We start from the raw sequence: 22,341 nt of genomic DNA, 5'->3' as shown, positions 1-22,341 counted from the left end.
TGTCCACAGTAACATCATGGCTGGCTCCTGAATATAGAAAGTTCCTGCATTCATGGTCATATCCATCATTTATTCCCCCATGTGTGTCTTATTGCCGGTCACATGACTCAGCCGGGGCCCAGAAGGGAGCACATAACTCCCATACACAGCCATGGTAAGATTATCTGCTCTACCTCCTACATCAGGGAGGTTTCTATCTAAGAATAGACATTTCTGCAGCCACCACTAAGGTCCACGTACCCTGATCATGAATTCTGAGTGTATAAGGGGGGTCTTGAGGATCCTTATATCAGGGTGGAGGGGGGTTGTAGAGAGTCTCTGACTTGGAGGACCCGTCCTGTCCTGATGTGAATGGACACTTATTCCTCATCTCCTCTGAGGTTCTAGCGCTCCTGAATATATATATATATATATATATATATATATATATATATATATATATATATATATATATATATATATATATAAATCACATGACTATATCTGACCTAAATGATCTAATTGTTGTTATTTCTCCGTTTCTTAATATTTCAGTCATGTTCCGGCTGTATGACACGGATGGGAACGGCTACCTGGACAGCGCGGTGAGTGTCAGGACTTATATACATGTGTGGACTGTACTGTATATAAAGAGTTACCCAATATTACTGAAGTATAGCCGCAGAGCGATAGCCCCGTCTAGTGGTGGCTCTAGGTGCTGCAGCTCGATGTCTATTATATGAATAGGAGCCGATCTGTCTCTGACCTTGTACTTGAGTCACGATAGAAGGGTCCGGGGCCCGAAGAAGCTGAAACAGCTGATAGGTGAAGTATCCGGGTAGATCAGATACTGATGGCCAATCCTATGGACAAGTCATCGATATAAACCCTTTAATACAAGTTCTAGGATAATGAAGTCAATAATATTCGCACCCCTGGTGGTCTGTGGCGGATAACACGTAATGTCAGCGTCAGTGGTGCTCTAGGGCAGATACAGGGCTTATACAAGAATATCTAGTGATCTAGGCTATTAAGGGTATTATTAGGATCGTTGGTGGGCTAGGGCAGATAAGGGGTTAATGTCACCATCACTGGTTGTTAATATTAAAATTTTTGGCTTTGAGCAAATAAAAAGTTAAAAGGGTTGACAAGTGTAAGACAAATGTGATATCTTTATTCCCATAATGGAGCCCCCTCTTGTGTCTTGTACTTCTCCCCCGCTCCACTGGAGTGAATGGGACTGAACTGCAATACCAGCTACAAGCTGTGGACAAGTGTGGCGCTATCCATGACAACAGTGACCCTGCCAGAAGTCAGAATCCCTCAGGAGTGCAGCCCACCAGACACTAATCTATAGACTCCAGACCACTGAACTAATACAGACCCCAGACCAGACCCCTAAACTAATACAGACCCCAGACCAGACCCCTAAACTAATACAGACCCCAGACCAGACCCCTAAACTAATACAGACCCCAGACCAGACCCCTAAACTAATACAGACCCCAGACCCCTAAACTAATACAGACCCCAGACCAGACCCCTAAACTAATACAGACCCCAGACCAGACCCCTAAACTAATACAGACCCCAGACCAGACCCCTAAACTAATACAGACCCCATATCAGACCTCTAAACTAATACAGATCCCAGAGCAGACCTCTAAACTAATACAGATCCCAGAGCAGACCCCTAAACTAATACAGACCCCAGACCAGACCCCTAAACTAATACAGACCCCAGACCAGACCCCTAAACTAATACAGACCCCAGACCAGACCCCTAAACTAATACAGACCCCAGACCAGACCCCTAAACTAATACAGACCCCAGACCAGACCCCTAAACTAATACAGACCCCAGACCAGACCCCTAAACTAATACAGACCCCAGACCAGACCCCTAAACTAATACAGACCCCAGACCAGACCCCTAAACTAATACAGACCCCTGACCAGACCTCTAAACTAATACAGACCCCAGACCAGCCTCTAAACTAATACAGACCCCTGACCAGACCCCTAAACTAATACAGACCCCAGACCAGACCCCTAAACTAATACAGACCCCAGACCAGACCCCTAAACTAATACAGACCCCAGACCAGACCTCTAAACTAATACAGACCCCAGACCAGACCCCTAAACTAATACAGATCCCAGACCAGACCCCTAAACTAATACAGACCCCAGACCAGACCCCTAAACTAATACAGACCCCAGACCAGACCCCTAAACTAATACAGACCCCAGACCAGAGCCCTAAACTAATACAGACCCCAGACCAGACCCCTAAACTAATACAGACCCCAGACCAGACCCCTAAACTAATACAGACCCCAGACCAGAGCCCTAAACTAATACAGATCCCAGACCAGACCTCTAAACTAATACAGACCCCAGACCAGACCCCTAAACTAATACAGACCCCAGACCAGACCCCTAAACTAATACAGATCCCAGACCAGACCCCTAAACTAATACAGACCCCAGACCAGACCTCTAAACTAATACAGACCCCAGACCAGACCTCTAAACTAATACAGACCCCAGACCAGACCTCTAAACTAATACAGATCCCAGACCAGACCTCTAAACTAATACAGACCCCAGACCAGACCCCTAAACTAATACAGACCCCAGACCAGACCCCTAAACTAATACAGACCCCAGACCAGACCCCTAAACTAATACAGACCCCAGACCAGACCCCTAAACTAATACAGACCCCAGACCAGACCCCTAAACTAATACAGACCCCAGACCAGACCCCTAAACTAATACAGACCCCAGACCAGACCCCTAAACTAATACAGACCCCAGACCAGACCCCTAAACTAATACAGACCCCAGACCAGACCCCTAAACTAATACAGACCCCAGACCTCTAAACTAATACAGACCCCAGACCAGACCTCTAAACTAATACAGACCCCAGACCAGACCCCTAAACTAATACAGACCCCAGACCAGACCCCTAAACTAATACAGACCCCAGACCAGACCCCTAAACTAATATAGACCCCAGACCAGACCCCTAAACTAATACAGACCCCAGACCTCTAAACTAATACAGACCCCAGACCAGACCCCTAAACTAATACAGACCCCAGACCAGACCCCTAAACTAATACAGACCCCAAACCAGACCCCTAAACTAATACAGACCCCAGACCAGACCCCTAAACTAATATAGACCCCAGACCAGACCCCTAAACTAATACAGACCCCAGACCAGACCCCTAAACTAATACAGACCCCAGACCAGACCTCTAAACTAATACAGACCCCAGACCAGACCCCTAAACTAATACAGACCCCAGACCAGACCCCTAAACTAATACTGAGCCCAGACCAGACCCCTAAGCAAATACAGACCCCAGACCAGACCCCTAAGCAAATACAGACCCCAGACCAGACCCCTAAACTAATACAGACCCCTGACCAGACCCTTAAACTAATACAGACCCCTGACCAGACCCCTAAACTAATACAGACCCCAGACCAGACCCCTAAACTAATACAGACCCCAGACCAGACCCCTACACACATTCCTCACATTAGACTCCCCTCTAATTGTTATTCTGACTGTCTTACAGCTGAGGGTTTGATACATTTGCATCCAGTGATATAGGGGTATATACATATACACTGTACAGATCTTCTATTGCGTGGATAGTTTGCTACAATGTATCAGTTTGGAGTCCAGAGCTCACAGAGCATTGTCCAGACTGAATACAGCTGTAAGATAATGTGAAGATGACTGTATGTGTGGGTCACATTTCTGAGATCTCTCTTTGCTCCTCTGACTATTATGGCCGCTGTTTTCCTCTGTTCTCAGGAGCTGGAGAGTATAATCACACAGATGATGCATGTTGCTGAATATCTGGAATGGGACGTCACCGAGCTCAGTCCTGTAAGTGACAATCTCTGACAACTGCTAAGAAGTAGAAACCCTTTCTGCATCCTTGATATGATAATGTGTATTAGGCCGAGGCCCCACGATGCAGAAATCCAGCTTTTTTTTGTTGCAGATCCGCGACGTGGGGATTTAGCCTTGTATACGGATGTGAGCTTAGTCTTGCAGAATGGTATTATTTAAAGGGATTGTATCCAAGTTGGAGGTTACTCCCTACTGATAGTATTGGGGACTAGTTCTGGGCACTGGGACCAGTGATCCTGATGGAGCGGCAGGTGGAGCATGTGCAGTGAGGAGCCAGCCATTCTCCATATCCGCCGTGACATACCCATAGAGGATGAATGGAGCAGTAGGTGCACACTCGGCCTGGCGCTATATCAGGACTGGAGAGCGGGAAGATCTCCTCATATACTTCAGCAGATCAAGACGAGGTCGAGAAAGTGCCCCATGTCCTACCATGTGAAGGTGCCTTGTGTGACTTTCTCTATTTGTGATGGCAGATTCTCCATGAAATGATGGAAGAGATTGACTATGACCATGACGGGACGGTGTCACTGGATGAATGGATTCAGGGAGGAATGACCACCATCCCCCTCCTCGTATTACTTGGGTTGGAAAACGTAAGATTTTATGTTTTATTAGATTTATACTATTACAGTTTTTGTTTTCTTGTTATATAATGTAATATAATAGGGGGCCACTAGGGGTCCTCAGTCATGGAACAGTCAATAGACATTCTGGAGCTAAGCTCCGCCCTTTATCCTGGCCACACCCCTAAGGACAATCATAAGATCAAGGTCAATCCTGTGGCAGTGGCATAAATGAGATTGGACAGTGAAGGGTCAACACAGAACTGATCGCTGAGCCCATCACATGGGAGTAGCCGAAATATGTCTATAATAATACTGGCTGCAGAATAGTGAACGGGGGAACGGTGCCCACAGAGGTGTCAGAGTCAAATACAGAACAAATATCCCCTCCCGGGTCTTCTATAAAGACTGAATAAGAGTTACATATAAGGAGCTAATCAGAAGCCTCTGTTATATATCCGCCCCGTCCTGTGTCAGGTATTGCAGATCTGAATTATTACATTAGACCTCTGCAGTAGAGATGAGCGAACAGTAAAATATTCGAGATTCGTTTTGAATAGCTGCTCTATATTGGACTATTTGAATGAATATCGAACCCCATTATAGTATATGGGAGAAAATGCTTCGTTTCAGAGGATCCCACCATTCGACTCAGGAGAGTCACCAAGTCCACTATGACACCCCAGGAAATGATGCCAACACCTCTGGAATGACACTGGGACAGCAGGGGGAGCATGTCTGGGGGCATCTAACACACCAAAGTCACTGTATTACGTCGGGATCCCTGTCAGCTTGCAATATGCCGGAGCGGACTTTTTCCCATAGGAATGCATTGACCAGCGTTGATTGGCCAGTGTACAGCATTCGGCCAATCAACGCTGGTTCTGCCTGAGGAGGCGGAGTCTAAAATCGGTCCACAGCAGTTTTCATTCTGGTCCGACCTTAGACTCCACCTCCTCCAGCAGAACCAGCGTTGATTGGCCAAATGCTGTACACTGGCCAATCAACGCTGGTCAATGCATTACTATGGCGAGATGAAGCAGAGCTAGCCATGCAGTTAGCTCGGCTACTCCGGACACAGGAGATGAAGCAGAGCTCAGCTCTGCTACACCCAAACATCCCTCCAACTACTCCTCCTGTCACACATACAGCTCTGCACTACTGCCAACCATCCCTCCAACTACTCCTCCTGTCACACATACAGCTCTGCACTACTGCCAACTATCCCTCCTGCTACTCCTCCTGTCACACACACAGCTCTGCACTACTGCCAACCATCCCTCCAGCTACTAGTCCTGTCACACATACAGCTCTGCACTACTGCCAACTATCCCTCCAGCTACTCCTCCTGTCACACACACAGCTCTGCACTACTGCCAACCATCCCTCCAGCTACTCCTCCTGTCACACACACAGCTCTGCACTACTGCCAACCATCCCTCCAGCTACTCCTCCTGTCACACACAGCTCTGCACTACTGCCAACTATCCCTCCAGCTACTCCTCCTGTCACACACACAGCTCTGCACTACTGCCAACTATCCCTCCTGCTACTCCTCCTGTCACACACACAGCTCTGCACTACTGCCAACCATCCCTCCAGCTACTAGTCCTGTCACACATACAGCTCTGCACTACTGCCAACTATCCCTCCAGCTACTCCTCCTGTCACACACACAGCTCTGCACTACTGCCAACCATCCCTCCAGCTACTCCTCCTGTCACACACACAGCTCTGCACTACTGCCAACCATCCCTCCAGCTACTCCTCCTGTCACACACACAGCTCTGCACTACTGCCAACTATCCCTCCAGCTACTCCTCCTGTCACACACACAGCTCTGCACTACTGCCAACCATCCCTCCAGCTACTCCTCCTGTCACACACACAGCTCTGCACTACTGCCAACCATCCCTCCAGCTACTCCTCCTGTCACACATACAGCTCTGTACTACTGCCAACCATCCCTTCAGCTACTCCTCCTGTCACACATACAGCTCTGCACTACTGCCAACCATCCCTCCAGCTACTCCTCCTGTCACACATACAGCTCTGCACTACTGCCAACCATCCCTCCAACTACTCCTCCTGTCACACATACAGCTCTGCACTACTGCCAACCATCCCTCCAGCTACTAGTCTTGTCACACATACAGCTCTGCACTACTGCCAACTATCCCTCCAGCTACTAGTCCTGTCACACACACAGCTCTGTACTACTGCCAACCATCCCTCCAGCTACTCCTCCTGTCACACACACAGCTCTGCACTACTGCCAACCATCCCTCCAGCTACTCCTCCTGTCACACACACAGCTCTGCACTACTGCCAACTATCCCTCCAGCTACTAGTCCTGTCACACACACAGCTCTGCACTACTGCCAACCATCCCTCCAGCTACTCCTCCTGTCACACACACAGCTCTGTACTACTGCCAACCATCCCTCCAGCTACTCCTCCTGTCACACACACAGCTCTGCACTACTGCCAACCATCCCTCCAGCTACTAGTCCTGTCACACATACAGCTCTGCACTACTGCCAACTATCCCTCCAGCTACTCCTCCTGTCACACACACAGCTCTGCACTACTGCCAACCATCCCTCCAGCTACTCCTCCTGTCACACACACAGCTCTGCACTACTGCCAACTATCCCTCCAGCTACTAGTCCTGTCACACACACAGCTCTGTACTACTGCCAACCATCCCTCCAGCTACTCCTCCTGTCACACACACAGCTCTGCACTACTGCCAACCATCCCTCCAGCTACTCCTCCTGTCACACATACAGCTCTGTACTACTGCCAACCATCCCTTCAGCTACTCCTCCTGTCACACACATCTCTGGTGTAACAGAGCTCAGCACACACTCAGCTCTGCTATATCCCTACACTCTGTTGTAGACATGTAGTAGAGCTGAGTGTGTGCTGAGCTCTGCTACACACGAGATGTGTGCAGTGTGCACACTGTCAGATACTGCACACTCAGCTCAACTACTCCGGAGTAGTTGAGCTGAGCGCACGGCCCGATGTAGCAGAGCTGGCAGACGCAGCCAAGCAGGGTGAATGCCTGATCTCCGATGTACAGTACTGTTTCAGCACTGCTACATCTGAGATCGGACCACAATGGAAACTGCTGTGGATCGATCTTAGACTCCGCCTCCTCCAGCAGAACCAGCATTGATTGGCCGAATGCTTTACACTGGCCAATCAATGCTGGTCAATGCATTCCTATGGGAAAAAGTCAGCTCCGGGATATCACAAACTGACAGGGATCCCGACCAGATAGAGCCCCAAAGAGCTGGGTGAGTGACATTCCCCCTAAATAAAGGTAATCCCTAGCTAACCCTGCCTGTACATCTATCCCTGTCTCACAGTCACATAGTTCACAGTCCCAAATATATATATATATATATATATATATATATATATATATATATATATATATATATAGTATACCCCAAATCAACCACCCCACCCCCCTGACTCCAACCCCCCCCCCCCCCCCCACTTTACTAGCTTTGGCAATGCCAAATATCTATTCGGAGGTGTCAATAAAGCTTGTTTGATTTGATTTATCCCTGTACTGTGACATCACTGTGTGTATTATCTCTGTACTGTGACATCACTGTGTATTATCTCTGTACTGTGACATCACTGTGTGTATTATCCTGTACTGTGACATCACTGTGTGTATTATCCTGTACTCTGACATCACTGTGTATTATCTCTGTACTGTGACATCACTGTGTGTATTATCTCTGTACTGTGACATCACTGTGTGTATTATCTCTGTACTGTGACATCACTGTGTGTATTATCCTGTACTGTGACATCACTGTGTATTATCTCTGTACTGTGACATCACTGTGTGTATTATCTCTGTACTGTGACATCACTGTGTGTATTATCCTGTACTGTGACATCACTGTGTGTATTATCCTGTACTGTGACATCACTGTGTGTATTATCCTGTACTGTGACATCACTGTGTGTATTATCCTGTACTGTGACATCACTGTGTGTATTATCTCTGTACTGTGACATCACTGTGTGTATTATCTCTGTACTGTGACATCACTGTGTGTATTATCCTGTACTGTGACATCACTGTGTGTATTATCCTGTACTGTGACATCACTGTGTGTATTATCCTGTACTGTGACATCACTGTGTGTATTATCCTGTACTGTGACATCACTGTGTGTATTATCCTGTACTGTGACATCACTGTGTGTATTATCCCTGTACTGTGACATCACTGTGTGTATTATCCCTGTACTGTGACATCACTGTGTGTATTATCCCTGTACTGTGACATCACTGTGTCCTGTATACTGTATATAGAGGGCTGCAGTCAGTATCACTATATCTCTGGGATGCTGCAGGGTATTATAGGCAGTAACACTTAGTGGTCAGGTTGCTGTATGACTTTCTCTCCGCCATCTAGTGGACATAATATGAAAGGCAATGTGTTTACATCAGAAGAGGCAGCGGAGAGAGTAAAAGATTGAGTGTCTTTATTTGACATAAGCAGTAATACAGGGATATATACAGAATAATATACAAGTATGGCCAATATAATGATAGAAAGCACACACACACTTATATAAAAGCTTCATGAGTTAGTATTATATCTGTGACTAGCACTATACATTATGTCCACTAGATGGCAGACACCGCCTATACAATCCTGTGGTAACTGGCGCAGGTCAGAGATGATGTAATTTTTGTTCTTTTATTGAATGACTTTGGTCCTTTATTTATATGAGAAATACTGACGTTTCTCTATTATCATTATACTTGTATAGCGCCATCATATTCCACAGCGCTTTACAGAGATGGTCAATACCTGTCTCCTATAGGGCTTACAATCTACATTCCCCATTAGTATGGCTATGGAATGCCCGGGGAAACCCACCAAACACTGGGAGAACATACTGACTCCTTGCAGATGTTGTCCTTGACAGGATTCAAACCCAGGACTCCAGTGCTGCAAGGCTATAGTGCTAAACCCTAGACAGACTGACACTGTAGAGCGATCTGTCCCCATTCCTGCAGCCTCTCTTATTTCTCTTCTGTCTCTGACTATTCTCTTATCTCTCCCATCTATTTACTGTCTCTTCTATTCTTTGTCTCTCCTGCACATTTGCTCTCTAGAATGTCCATTTGATGTTTCTTCGGTCATTTTACTGTCACTGGTATCCATTTGCTGTCTCTCTTAGCAATGGGGCAAGATAGTGAGCGGCCATCTCTCCTGCAGTCTCTGACCATCGGCCATTACACACACACAGGAGCTTCCATATATACTGCAGTATTACCTCAGTATATATACAGTCACAGAATCTCATCATGTATTTACCTCACACACTGCAGTATATAGCTGTATATATCATATATACTGCAGTATTACCTCAGGAGATATACAGTCACTGAGTGTCCTCATGTATTTACCTCACACACTGCAGTATATAGCTGTATATATCATATATACTGCAGTATTACCTCAGTATATATACAGTCACTGAGTGTCCTCATGTATTTACCTCACACACTGCAGTATATAGCTGTATATATCATATATACTGCAGTATTACCTCAGTATATATAGTCACAGAATCTCATCATGTATTTACCTCACACACTGCAGTATATAGTTGTATATATCATATATACTGCAGTATTACCTCAGGAGATATACAGTCACTGAGTGTCCTCATGTATTTACCTCACACACTGCAGTATATAGCTGTATATATCATATATACTGCAGTATTACCTCAGTATATATACAGTCACTGAGTGTCCTCATGTATTTACCTCACACACTGCAGTATATAGCTGTATATATCATATATACTGCAGTATTACCTCAGTATATATAGTCACAGAATCTCATCATGTATTTACCTCACACACTGCAGTATATAGTTGTATATATCATATATACTGCAGTATTACCTCAGGAGATATACAGTCACTGAGTGTCCTCATGTATTTACCTCATACACTGCAGTATATAGCTGTATATATCATATATACTGAAGTATTACCTCAGTATATATACAGTCACAGAGTCCTCTCATGTATTTACCTCACACACTGCAGTATATAGCTGTATATATCATATATACTGAAGTATTACCTCAGTATATATACAGTCACAGAATCTCATCATGTATTTACCTCACACACTGCAGTATATAGCTGTATATATCATATATACTGCAGTATTACCTCAGTATATATACAGTCAGAGTCCTCTCATGTATTTACCTCACACACTGCAGTATATAGTTGTATATATCATATATACTGCAGTATTACCTCAGGAGATATACAGTCACTGAGTGTCCTCATGTATTTACCTCATACACTGCAGTATATAGCTGTATATATCATATATACTGAAGTATTACCTCAGTATATATACAGTCACAGAGTCCTCTCCTGTATTTACCTCACACACTGCAGTATATAGTTGTATATATCATATATACTGCAGTATTACCTCAGTATATATACAGTCACAGAGTTCCCTCATGTATTTACCTCATACACTGCAGTATATAGCTGTATATATCATATATACTGCAGTATTACCTCAGTATATATACAGTCACAGAGTTCCCTCATGTATTTACTTCATACACTGCAGTATATAGCTGTATATATCATATATACTGAAGTATTACCTCAGTATATATACAGTCACAGAGTTCCCTCATGTATTTACTTCATACACTGCAGTATATAGCTGTATATATCATATATACTGCAGTATTACCACAGTATATATACAGTTACATCAATGAACTGGCTACAGCCCTGGAGGCCTCACCAACCCCAGGCCTCACCCTGAACAACCGAGAGGTGAAGTTCCTGCTGTATGCCGATGACCTCCTACTCCTGGCCCCCACCGAGAAAGACCTCCAAGAAAGCCTGTCAGTGCTGGAAAAATTCAGCACCACATGGGCCCTACCCATCAACCAGAAGAAGACCAAAATCATGGTATTCCAGAAGAAGGGCCACAATAAAGCCTCCACCACCCCACAATTCACACTGAACGGCTCCACACTGGAGAAAACCAACAGCTACACCTACCTGGGGCTGGAGCTCAGCCAATCAGGAAGCTTCAATGCAGCAATAGAAACCCTGAAAGCAAAAGCCTGCAGAACCTTCTACGCCATCAGAAGACAACTGTACCACCTCAAACCACCGGTGAGGGTCTGGATGAAGATATTTGACGCTGTCATCTCCCCGATCCTTCTCTATGGCAGTGAGGTTTGGGGCCCAGCCACCTACCCAGACCAGCTAAAGTGGGATTCCAGCCCAACAGAGAACTTCCACCTGGAGTTCTGCAAATACCTGCTCCATGTCCATCGCAACACCTCCAACATGGCCTGCAGGGCAGAGCTAGGCAGACTCCCCCTATGGCTCACCATACAGAAGAGGGCGCTAGCTTTCCAGGCACACATCCAGGTGAGCAAGCCTGACTCCTACCACCACCAAGCATGGCTAAGCCACCTGAGCAAACCAGACATTCAACAACCAAACAGCAGCCAACCACCAAACCAAAAACACCAACAGATGATAACCAAGGCCGAAATAAAGGCGACCACGGAGGCAAACAGAGAGCGGTACATTGAAGAATGGAAAAACGAAATAAATAACTCCAAGAAACTCACCGTGTACCAATCCCTACAAAGGGACTACATCATGGCCACCTACCTGGAGAGAATACGCCACCCCAAGCACAGACAGACCCTGAGCCGATACAGACTGAGCGCCCACAACCTAGAGATAGAGACGGGGCGATACAGGCAGACGTACAAGCCACGGGAGAAGAGACTGTGCCAGCACTGTGACCAGGGGGCCCTAGAAGACGAGACCCACTTCCTGCTACACTGCACCAAATACTCAGCTGTGAGGGCCGTCTACTACCAAAGACTCTCTGCCCACATCCCAGACTTCATATCTGCAGACGAGAAGAGGAAACTCTACATCCTACTGGGAGAAGAAGAGGCCACTGTGGAGATCGCTGCCCAATACGTGTCCAGCTGTCACCAAATAAGAGGAAGATGAGACCCCAAAGACTATTAAACCCCACCCACTCTACTCCCACCCATACCCACACGTCCCAAACAAGAACGACAAAACCCCAAGGACACATGCACCCCTAAACCACACACCCCACACCCATCCCCACACCCAACCATTCCTTACTTTGGCATAGTCTGGATATAGGATAGCTCTTAGATACGTTAAATACATTAAAAAACAAACAAAAAAAAAAAACTGGACCTTCCCTGTAACAGAAGAGTAAACACCTTCATAACTTATAAATCTTGATTAAATCCATCATGGTCTTCCAAGATGGACTGTTTATGGTCTCATATATCAAATTGCGTGTGCTCATATGAGTCTGTGAAGGGGGTCAAATCATGTAAGAGAGAAAGAGAGGCTAAGATAGTAGCTGCTGCAGCTAATAGCAAGTCTTCTATGTTACCTCAAGTGCTTTATTCCCATCAGTACTTCTCTATAGTGCTGTATATGGTGCTGCTGCTGCTGAGTGAGTAGGAGAGAGTTATGGAGCAGTCTCCAGAGTTGCTTTTTCCTCCATGTGCTGTGTATAAGGAACATCATTGCAGCTCGTCTCCACCCCCAGCTATGGGAAAACTGAATTAGAGAAAGAGCCTATGGAGGGGAAAACTGCTAGAAAATACAAGTCATATAAAACCGCTTTACTCTTCGTATAGACGACGGCAGTCATCTGAAATGCTTGGCACGCTTGAAGGTTAAGATCTGTCACCTCGTAGGGACTGACGACAGCTAAGGCGGAGTAGGTTAGGCCTGTCCTTGATCGATCCTTTAACCCTTTCACCTGTACTTTGTGCTTGCCTGGGTCAGAATCGTTCTACTATCAGCAGATACCTCCCCCCCCCTCCCCCCTGTATACGGCTCGTCTCATGTACAGTATATGTATCATATATGTCTATCACTCCGGCATTTACCACCATGTTTTCCCAATATCCCCCCGCAGAATGTGAAGGATGACGGACAACATGTATGGAGACTGAAGCACTTCAATAAACCTGCCTACTGCAACCTGTGTCTGAACATGCTCATTGGTCTTGGGAAACAAGGATTGTGCTGCTCATGTAAGTGCCGAAACGTCACCTATGTATCGGTCAGGACGTAAACACCTGGTGTGGAATATATAGGGGTTGTCCTAGGGAGAACCTCACTAATCCCAGGGGGGTGATCAGCGTCACTGGAGGAGCGGGATTGGGGATATGTGTCTATGTACTGCAGTGGCCACTAGAGGCAATGTGTGGTATTACAGGCTGGCTATTCAAATAGATGACCATTGGGGCCACTTCATAGGCCGTGTGACATCACGTTTATTGGTCTTATGGCCTGATCGCAACGCAGTTCCATTCCAATGAATGTGGCCAATCCAAAAGATAGGTAATCGATTATCTAGCCTGGAAATACAGACCCTGAAGTGCGAACCCTAAATATAAAAACAGACCTTAGACTGGAACCCCAAAATACCGACCCCAGACCAGACCCCGTAACTATATATCCCAGCCCCTTTAAGTTAATACAGATCACAGAATCCCTAAATAAAGACCCCAAGCCACTAAATTCAGACTGCAGATCCGAACGCCTAAAAACAAGCCCCAGACCTGATAAATAAACTACTCGGTTCCCCAGCCCTACCCAATATAGACCCCAGACTCATAAATAAATACAGACCCAAGTCAGAAAAAATATGGACAATCACAATAATGTTATGCTGACATCTTTGCCTGGGTGTCCCTCAGAGGATCAGAACAATGGACACACAGACCAACATTAATTGCCAGACCCCATTAACTATAGTGGATCGTTTTAAAATCCGATTTTCGATCATTTTCCAGCAAATCGCGATTGTGAAATTTACTGGATCGCTGATCGGGATCTGATCTTTCCCGATCGCTCAACCCTTGCAGCACTTTTTTTGTCCGCTGATATTTGGCGTTGACTGCAACAAAGTCTCCAGAGACTCCGGCACAGATGTGCACCCAGCCTAAATAATGTGCAATGCGTTACATCCCTGCCTGCGCCCCCTGCAGGTCCCTATATAGCTATGATACATCCGGACCCTACAAGATAGTCCCACATCCCCCTCTCCGATTTCTGCTATACCTTTAAGAGACATTACACAGCTCGGCTCATCGTCCTGATCCAAACAAAGACCACAAAGTATTTACTGTTCTCCACAATAGGTAAGCAATAAATACATCATCGATGCAGTAAGAGGAAGATCTACACAACGTGCCAAAGCCACAAGCCGCACCTCACAAACTGCTGCTGAAATATTAAAGTCCTGTAGTCAGCGAGTCCTAAGTAATGTGATGGTAATACTTATACTGAAGGTGAAGAAAGTACAAACTGCGGGAGAGAGCTGACCGAGAGCCGAGACTCAGCTGACTATCTATCTATCTATCTATCTATCTATCTATCTATCTATCTATCTATCCATCTCCTATCTATCTATCTATCTATCTCCTATCTATCTATCTATCTATCTATCCATCTCCTATCTATCTATCTATCTATCTATCTATCTATCCATCTCCTATCTATCTATCTATCTATCTATCCATCTCCTATCTATCTATCTATCTATCTATCTATCTATCTATCTATCTATCCATCTCCTATCTATCTATCTATCTATCTATCTCCTATCTATCTATCTATCTATCTATCTATCTATCTATCTATCTATCTAACTATCTCCTATCTATCTATCTATCTATCTATCTTTCTATCTCCTATCTATCTATCTATCTATCTATCTATCTATCTATCTATCTATCTATTATTCTATCTATCGTGTTCTAGCAATAGAACACTAAGTGATGAATTGATGTCTCCAAATGTTGTAACTTCCTTCAGGAGCTGTTGGTAAATTTTGACTTTCCCTTCTCTCCCCCAGACATATTGGACAAACATTGAGCCTAAGACCCTATAAAAGCAAAAATATGAACATTGTGATGGCGGGGTCACATCTGCGCCCTGATCTCCGCTTTCAGGTTTCTTTATTCTGCTGACAGGAGATGGAAACAGTGTCCGCCCGTGAGCACCTGTGAGTGTTTTATGGTCTCTGCGGCAAAATAGTTTTTTGTTTTTTTTTAAACAGACACAAAGTTCTGCATGTCCGACTTTGTGTCCAGTTAAAAACAGAAAACGCTTTCTCCGCAGAGACCATAAAATGCTCACAGGCACTCACGTGCGGACACTTTGAGACCTGTTCGAAAGAATGGGTATGAAAAGTGACTGCCTGTTTCCGTCTCCTGTCCAGTTACTCGGGCAGAAGACCTGAAGCGGAGACCAGTAGCTGGTGTGAACCCGCCCTTATTTTCCCTGACACTCATTTATCTCCATAGTGCTATTGAATAAAGACATTAAAGAAGACAAAGTAACATCACATGCAACCAAGGTTGGACTAGTACACCAGATTAGTGAAGGATCTTCCTGTAGGCCTTGACTCAACAGACTCCTATAAATACTGCAGAAGACAAATGTATCTGGAGATCTTAGAAGCCTTCACTTGGCATTGGGATCTATTTCTTATGAGTTGCTTCACAAATGACCTATTAAACTTTCCATAGACATTAGATTCTTATTGGTCAAATCTTCTGATATCAGCTCACCCCTGCCTAGAAGATAAGTCAGTATCGGAGGAGTCTGCAGGAGCTGCTGTCCTTGTCCCTATAGAACGTACATGTGTAGGGGAATTGGGAGAGATGAAGTCGGTGTTGGGCAGTTATTACACCAACAGATATCTCCAGTATGGCCAGCTGTAGACCTTATTGATGATAAGGGTTGAGCCGATCTTTAGTTTTCAGGATCGATTTTAAAATCCGATTTCCGATTATTTTGCAGCCGAACCCTATCACGATTGTGAAATTTTTCTCGATCGGGATCTGGTCTTTTCCGATCGCTCAACCCTATTAATGATATATACATAGGGTTGAGCAGATCTTGAGCTAACCTCTGACCTCGATCCCGCCAGAAAACATCGGGATCGGAATCCAATCTTTTCTTATCCTGTTTGCTCAACCCTAATAACAAGAATTATGAAGCAAGTAATGGATAGGATCCTGGCCTGTATAGACGGGGAGGACCTTCATCTTCCCTGGTGGGCTCAAGGAAGCCTAGTCTGACTCTTAGCCTGACCTTCTCCAGATACTCTAATGGAGAAGTAAAGATGAGACTGGTCATACATGGTGGTGTCTACTGTATACAGTATCGGACCACATAGGACCTGGGCATACGCCTTCCATAACTGGTCACCCTCTGTTATTCCTCTTCTCCATGTTCTACACAGACCTGCTCAGTTTGGCCATGTTGGAACCTTTTTCCTTGACATCTGTAGAACATCTTATACATTTTAGATGGTTGTCCACTCTTACCAAAATCGGTAAGCTTGTCCAACCTTAATCTAATGTTTGGGTTTACTTCGGGTAGAGATTTCCATACTAAAGTTGAATAACTTTTTGACTAGACTTTGAGTTTCCCTTATGGATGAGTTTAGGCCTATAGCCAAGACAACGTTATCCAATCTCTACGGGAAGATGGTCTTCGAGATCAGCCAGGCCAACGAGGGAATAAAAGTTCCCTAATGCGAGGGACCTGGCTGGTTCGCTGACATACAGACCATGTTTTGTTTTCTTGGTAATGTCATCGATAATCCTATGATCCCACATTTTGCCTGATGTGCCTGGAAAATCAAATGTTAGAAGCAGATGGTGTATTCCGGAAGGCAACAAATTTACCCAATGAAGACATAGCGTTGTTGTTGTCGTGTGTTACAAATGAACTTGTGCTGCTGAGTACATGGCATCTATGACAACACTTGCTATCTGGAAATGGACTAATCAGCTATTTAAGGATCGGATAAACCAATAGACGGAACATCATAAACTCATATGGCTTTTACTTTCGTGCTTGCCAGCTGCTCATAAGCTTATATTTTGGAAAATGTTGATTTTTCTTCTTTTTTTTTAATTTTTTTTTTAATTTTTTTTTATTAACAAATGACACCAGTCCATTTGGCTGCCATTAATTTGTCTTCAAAGTGCTCATCATTTGAGGGGGGTCATTTTTTAAAAATTTGAGTTGGGACTAATCGGATTCCGCATTTCCTGATAAGGTTTTCTTGTTTTATATGCATCATGTTTCCCGTAATTATTGCCCTTCTGAAGCCGACTGAGAAAAACAGCCCAAGTCCTGATTTATGGAGGCGACTGTTACGTCTTATCTTATCCTGCTTCGAAATAATTCACTCATTTTTCTATACGTGGTTTTGTTTTTCCAGTCTGCAAATACACCGCCCATGAACGTTGTGTGTCCAGAGCTCCGCCATCTTGCATCAAAACCTACGTCAAGTCAAAGAAGAACACCAATGTACGTCCCGGCTACTATGTATCTTGTTGGAGTTCCGTTTCCTAGTTCAAAAATTTAAATCTTTAAATTTTTTAAATTTTTTTTCTTGGTTTTGCAGGTGATGCATCATTTTTGGGTGGAAGGAAATTGCCCCACCAAATGTGAAAAGTGCCACAAAGCCATTAAGTGCTACCAAGGCCTCACAGGACTGCACTGTGTGTGGTGTCAGATCACAGTAAGTTGCTGCTCCTTTTGATTTTTAAAAATAAATGTTTTTGAAAATTTTACAATTTTGTAATTTTTGAATTTTTTGTATGGTTTTACTATTCAAAGTAGTGTATTATACATAGAAGGGTTTATAGTAAAAAAATAAAAATAAAAAATTCTATTAGACTAATACAGAGTTCTAAGATTATCGTGAGTCCTCTGTTTGGAACATTGAGGAGCATCGACAAGAAACTTTTTTTTTTTCTTTGGTGGTCTTGGCCTGTCTCTGACTATGTAATGCAAAGGGAACTGGGCAATACCTTATTTCTCCTGTGGTGGCGCTGCAGGGAATTTAGATACTTTCTGCCGGGCTTGATAAACTTGGGGTCATTCAATGGTTTTGCCTGGTTTTACCAAAAAGGACAGAAGGGCCTGAGATTTGCTTCCTCCTACAAACTTTTCTTCTGGAGTGAAGACATCTACACAAATTTTGGCCACCCAGTAGTAAAGGGTTTTGGACCAATCTAGACTAGGCCGTCCATCTACTAGGACTCCATGATGGCATGTATGTTCTTGCTACCAGGATCCCTCATAGATTACTGCCAATTACTGGGAATTTTTTTCAATAAGAAACTTTGACATCAACTTGTTCTAAAAACACTGAGTTTGTCAAAATTGAAAAACCCCTTTAAGATAACGTGGAAGATTTCTAAGTCACACTTGTTTCAATTTCCTTGAAAGGATCAAGTGCCACTTTCTTTCATGTTACTATATTCAGTTTCTGTAGAGAGAGAATATGAAGATCAAAATATAAAATTTTTAAAAATTTTGCTTTTCTAGTATTTTCAAAAATACCTGGAGGCCCACAAAAAAATTGCATAAAATTTTGGTTATGAAACAGTAATCAAAACGTCTCCGCGTCTATTATTTTACAGAGGTAGACTTCCCCAATTTATAAGATGGATGGGATTTTATTAAGTATCTGGGATTTAAAGGGAACCTTCCACAGCATTAAAAGTAAAATTAAAAATTTGAAATGAAAAAAAGCCAATTTCTATTATTTTTATAACTATTTAAACTTTCATAAACACTGTAAACAGGGGGAAAAAAATCTGAACATGTGCAATCCCTATCACCTGCGGTCAGATTTTTAGTATGGAAGTTGTTGGAACCAATGAGCAGGGGAGTAGTATTAAATATTGTAGTTAAACAAATAAAATAAAATCTCCCTAATATCTAGGACAAACTCATCAAAAATCACATAACGAATAAGAGATATTGACTTGACTAAATGCTGCGGAAAAGTAAAAGAAATTTCGGCAAAGGAGTTTAAAAGTTTTCTAATTTTTTTTAAATTTTAATTTACAATTTTTTAACTCTTTCTATTTTTTTATTAAAATAACAATCAAATAATAAATTCTACAATGTCCCATAATTCCATGGGTTTAATTAGTGCTTAAATTTTGTCAAATTATCTAAATTACACTTTTATCTAAAATTTAACTTGCCGTGTTTTCCAGGGCTTAGGATAGGTCATCAGTAGGGTTGAACAGATCTTGAGATTTCAGGATCGATTTTAAAATACAATTTCAGATCATTTCCACCCTATCCCGATTGCGATCGTGAAATTTTCTTGATCGCTGATCGGGATCCGATCTTTCTCGATCCTGATCACTCGACCTTAATTGTTTATTATACATATAGTAGGGTTGAGCCGATCGTGAGATTTCAAAATCCGATTTTCGATCATTTTCCAGCCAATCCCTATCAAGAAATTTGTTCAATCGCAGATCAGGATCCGATCTTTCCCAATCGCTCAGCCCTAGTCATTAGGGTTGAGCGATTGGGATCGGAAAAGATCGTATTCCGATTGGCAATCGAGTAAATTTCATGATCGCGATTGGGTTCCCATCCCGCCTCAAAAAGATCGGGAACGGAATCCCGATCACTCAACTTACCTGCACAGATCCGCTGTCGCTCCCTGTTCTTCTTGGTCCGTTCCTCTCTCATGCACCTGCTTTCAGAGCGCCGTGCATGCCCCGCCTCCCAGGCTAGTGTTACAGACCTCGGAAGAAGGCGGGGCTTGTGGCTTAGGAGAGTGTGGGCGGGTACTGGGAGGAGAGACGTGAGTGATGCACTCATGTTTCCCTGCCTGTACCCACCCACACTCTCTTAAGCCACAACAAGCCCCGCCTACTCCCAGCATCAGTAATATTAGCCTGGGAGGCGGGGGCATGCACGGCGCTCTGAAAGCATGCGTATGAAAGAGGACCAGACCCAGAAGAATGGGAAGCGGCAACGATCTGAGCAGGTAAGTGGACAACAGGAGGGGACTAAGTAGCCGACGGATTTTTTAATCACTACACAGCGTGGAGTCCAAAAATTGAAGCGTTCAATTTTTGGACTCCGTGTGGTATAGTGAATAGGATTGTATTTAAAATCCGATCTTTGATAATTAAAAAATCCCATTGACTTGCATTAGGATCGGAATTGGGATCGGGATTGAGTTCGGATGGAAAATGATCGGAAATCTCAAGATCGGCTCAACCCTACTAGTCATCAGTATTAGGTCAGGGGGGTGTGACACCCCCACCAATAAACTGTATGAAACAGCAACGTCTCTTGAGTGAGTGCCATTCCTATTTCACAAGCCAATGATGTTACATTTTTTAATCACATGACCTGCTTGCAGTTCAGTCCCATTCAAGTGAATGGGGCTGAGCTACAATATCAAGCACAAACACTGTAGCCTCTTCTGTAGCTGATCAGTGGGAGTGCCAGGTATTAGACCCCACCCATGACATCTCCTAAGAGTAGGTCATCTATGCTACGATTGTGGAATGTGCCTTTAACACATTACATACCATTCATATCAAGGGGAATGAATGTTTTTGGAATTATTTTATTTCTTGGGCATATGACTCTATCTACTATATCTATTTAGGTCTGGGGGTGGGGAATAATGTTTCTCCTTATGGGGAGCATGAGGGGGTCTAAGGAGTCTTATAAACCCTGCAGAAAATATGCAAATTTCCAAAAAAGTAAGCCACACCCCTATTGCTTTCCAGTAGGTAGCGCTAGATGCACAGTCTCCGTTCTTGGAAAGCATGCCTATGTCTATGAATGAATGAACAGCAATGACTCTAACAAGAGATACTGAATGTTCTAGAACTTCCCGTTAACCTGTGATTTACCAGTTTTGTTCCTCTTTGTGTCTCCACAGCTTCACAATAAATGTGCTTCACATCTTAAACCTGAATGTGACTGCGGCCCCTTGAAGGATCACATCTTACCCCCCACCACCATTTGCCCGGTCGTGTTGGTGAGCTTATCCCTGTTCTGTTTCGGGTCTGGGTAGAAGTTTCTCTAATATACGGCTTTCCCATTAAGATGACAATGAAGCCTGGTGAGGAGAAGCAGTAATGGAGCCGGAGTCAGGTTTTATGACTTGTACTTACCAGAAATGGTAGAGCAGGTCACTTCTAAATTTTACGTCTTTTAAAGATCCAACTTCCCAGAAAGATGAAGGTTTCCGTATGGTCAGTCCTGGCTGCTCAGTGTCTATCTGCAATGCAGAGGTTACTGTGAGTGATGAGACCGGCCACAGCGTACGCCACACAGGAGACGGGATATAGAGCAAGGTGTATACTAGTATATACTCACCGGGGCCGCGCTCAGTGCCAGATATATCATCTATCTATCTATCTATCTATCTATCTATCTATCTATCTATCTATCTATCATCTATCTATCTCCTATCTCTCATCTATCTATCTATCTATCTATCTATCTATCTATCTATCTATCTATCTATCTATCTATATATCTATCTATCTATCATCTATCTATCTATCTATCTATCTATCTATCTATCTATCTATCTATCTCCTATCTATCTATCTATCTATCTATCTATCTATCTATCATCTATCTATCTATCTCCTATCTATCTATCTATCTATCTATCTATCTATCATCTATCTATCTATCTCCTATCTATCTATCATCTATCTATCTATCTATCTATCTATCTATCTGTCTGTCTGTCTGTCTGTCTATCTATCTATCTATCTATCTATCTATCTCCTATTTATCTATCTATCATCTATCTATCTATCTCCTATCTATCTATCTATCTATCTATCTATCTATCTATCTATCTATCTATCTATCTCCTATCTATCTATCTATCTATCTATCTAT

General features: G+C 43.7%; 1 protein-coding gene across 1 annotated transcript in view; it reads left to right on the top strand.

Annotated features, from left to right (window-relative positions):
• DGKB (diacylglycerol kinase beta) overlaps window positions 1-22,341 on the top strand; it is a 320,729-nt gene that overhangs the window by 74,506 nt on the left and 223,882 nt on the right. The window contains exons 7-13 of the mRNA XM_075271811.1: window positions 535-584; window positions 3,821-3,895; window positions 4,399-4,518; window positions 13,532-13,649; window positions 17,864-17,952; window positions 18,050-18,166; window positions 21,362-21,460. Of these exons, the coding sequence (XP_075127912.1) occupies window positions 535-584; window positions 3,821-3,895; window positions 4,399-4,518; window positions 13,532-13,649; window positions 17,864-17,952; window positions 18,050-18,166; window positions 21,362-21,460 (668 nt within the window). The remainder of the gene's footprint in view (window positions 1-534; window positions 585-3,820; window positions 3,896-4,398; window positions 4,519-13,531; window positions 13,650-17,863; window positions 17,953-18,049; window positions 18,167-21,361; window positions 21,461-22,341) is intronic.

This window comes from Leptodactylus fuscus, chromosome 4 (assembly GCF_031893055.1).
Source record: "Leptodactylus fuscus isolate aLepFus1 chromosome 4, aLepFus1.hap2, whole genome shotgun sequence".
Classification (NCBI taxonomy): domain Eukaryota; kingdom Metazoa; phylum Chordata; class Amphibia; order Anura; family Leptodactylidae; genus Leptodactylus; species Leptodactylus fuscus.
The sequence above is the reverse complement of the archived record's forward strand: the minus strand, read 5'-3'. Positions and strand labels throughout refer to the sequence as shown.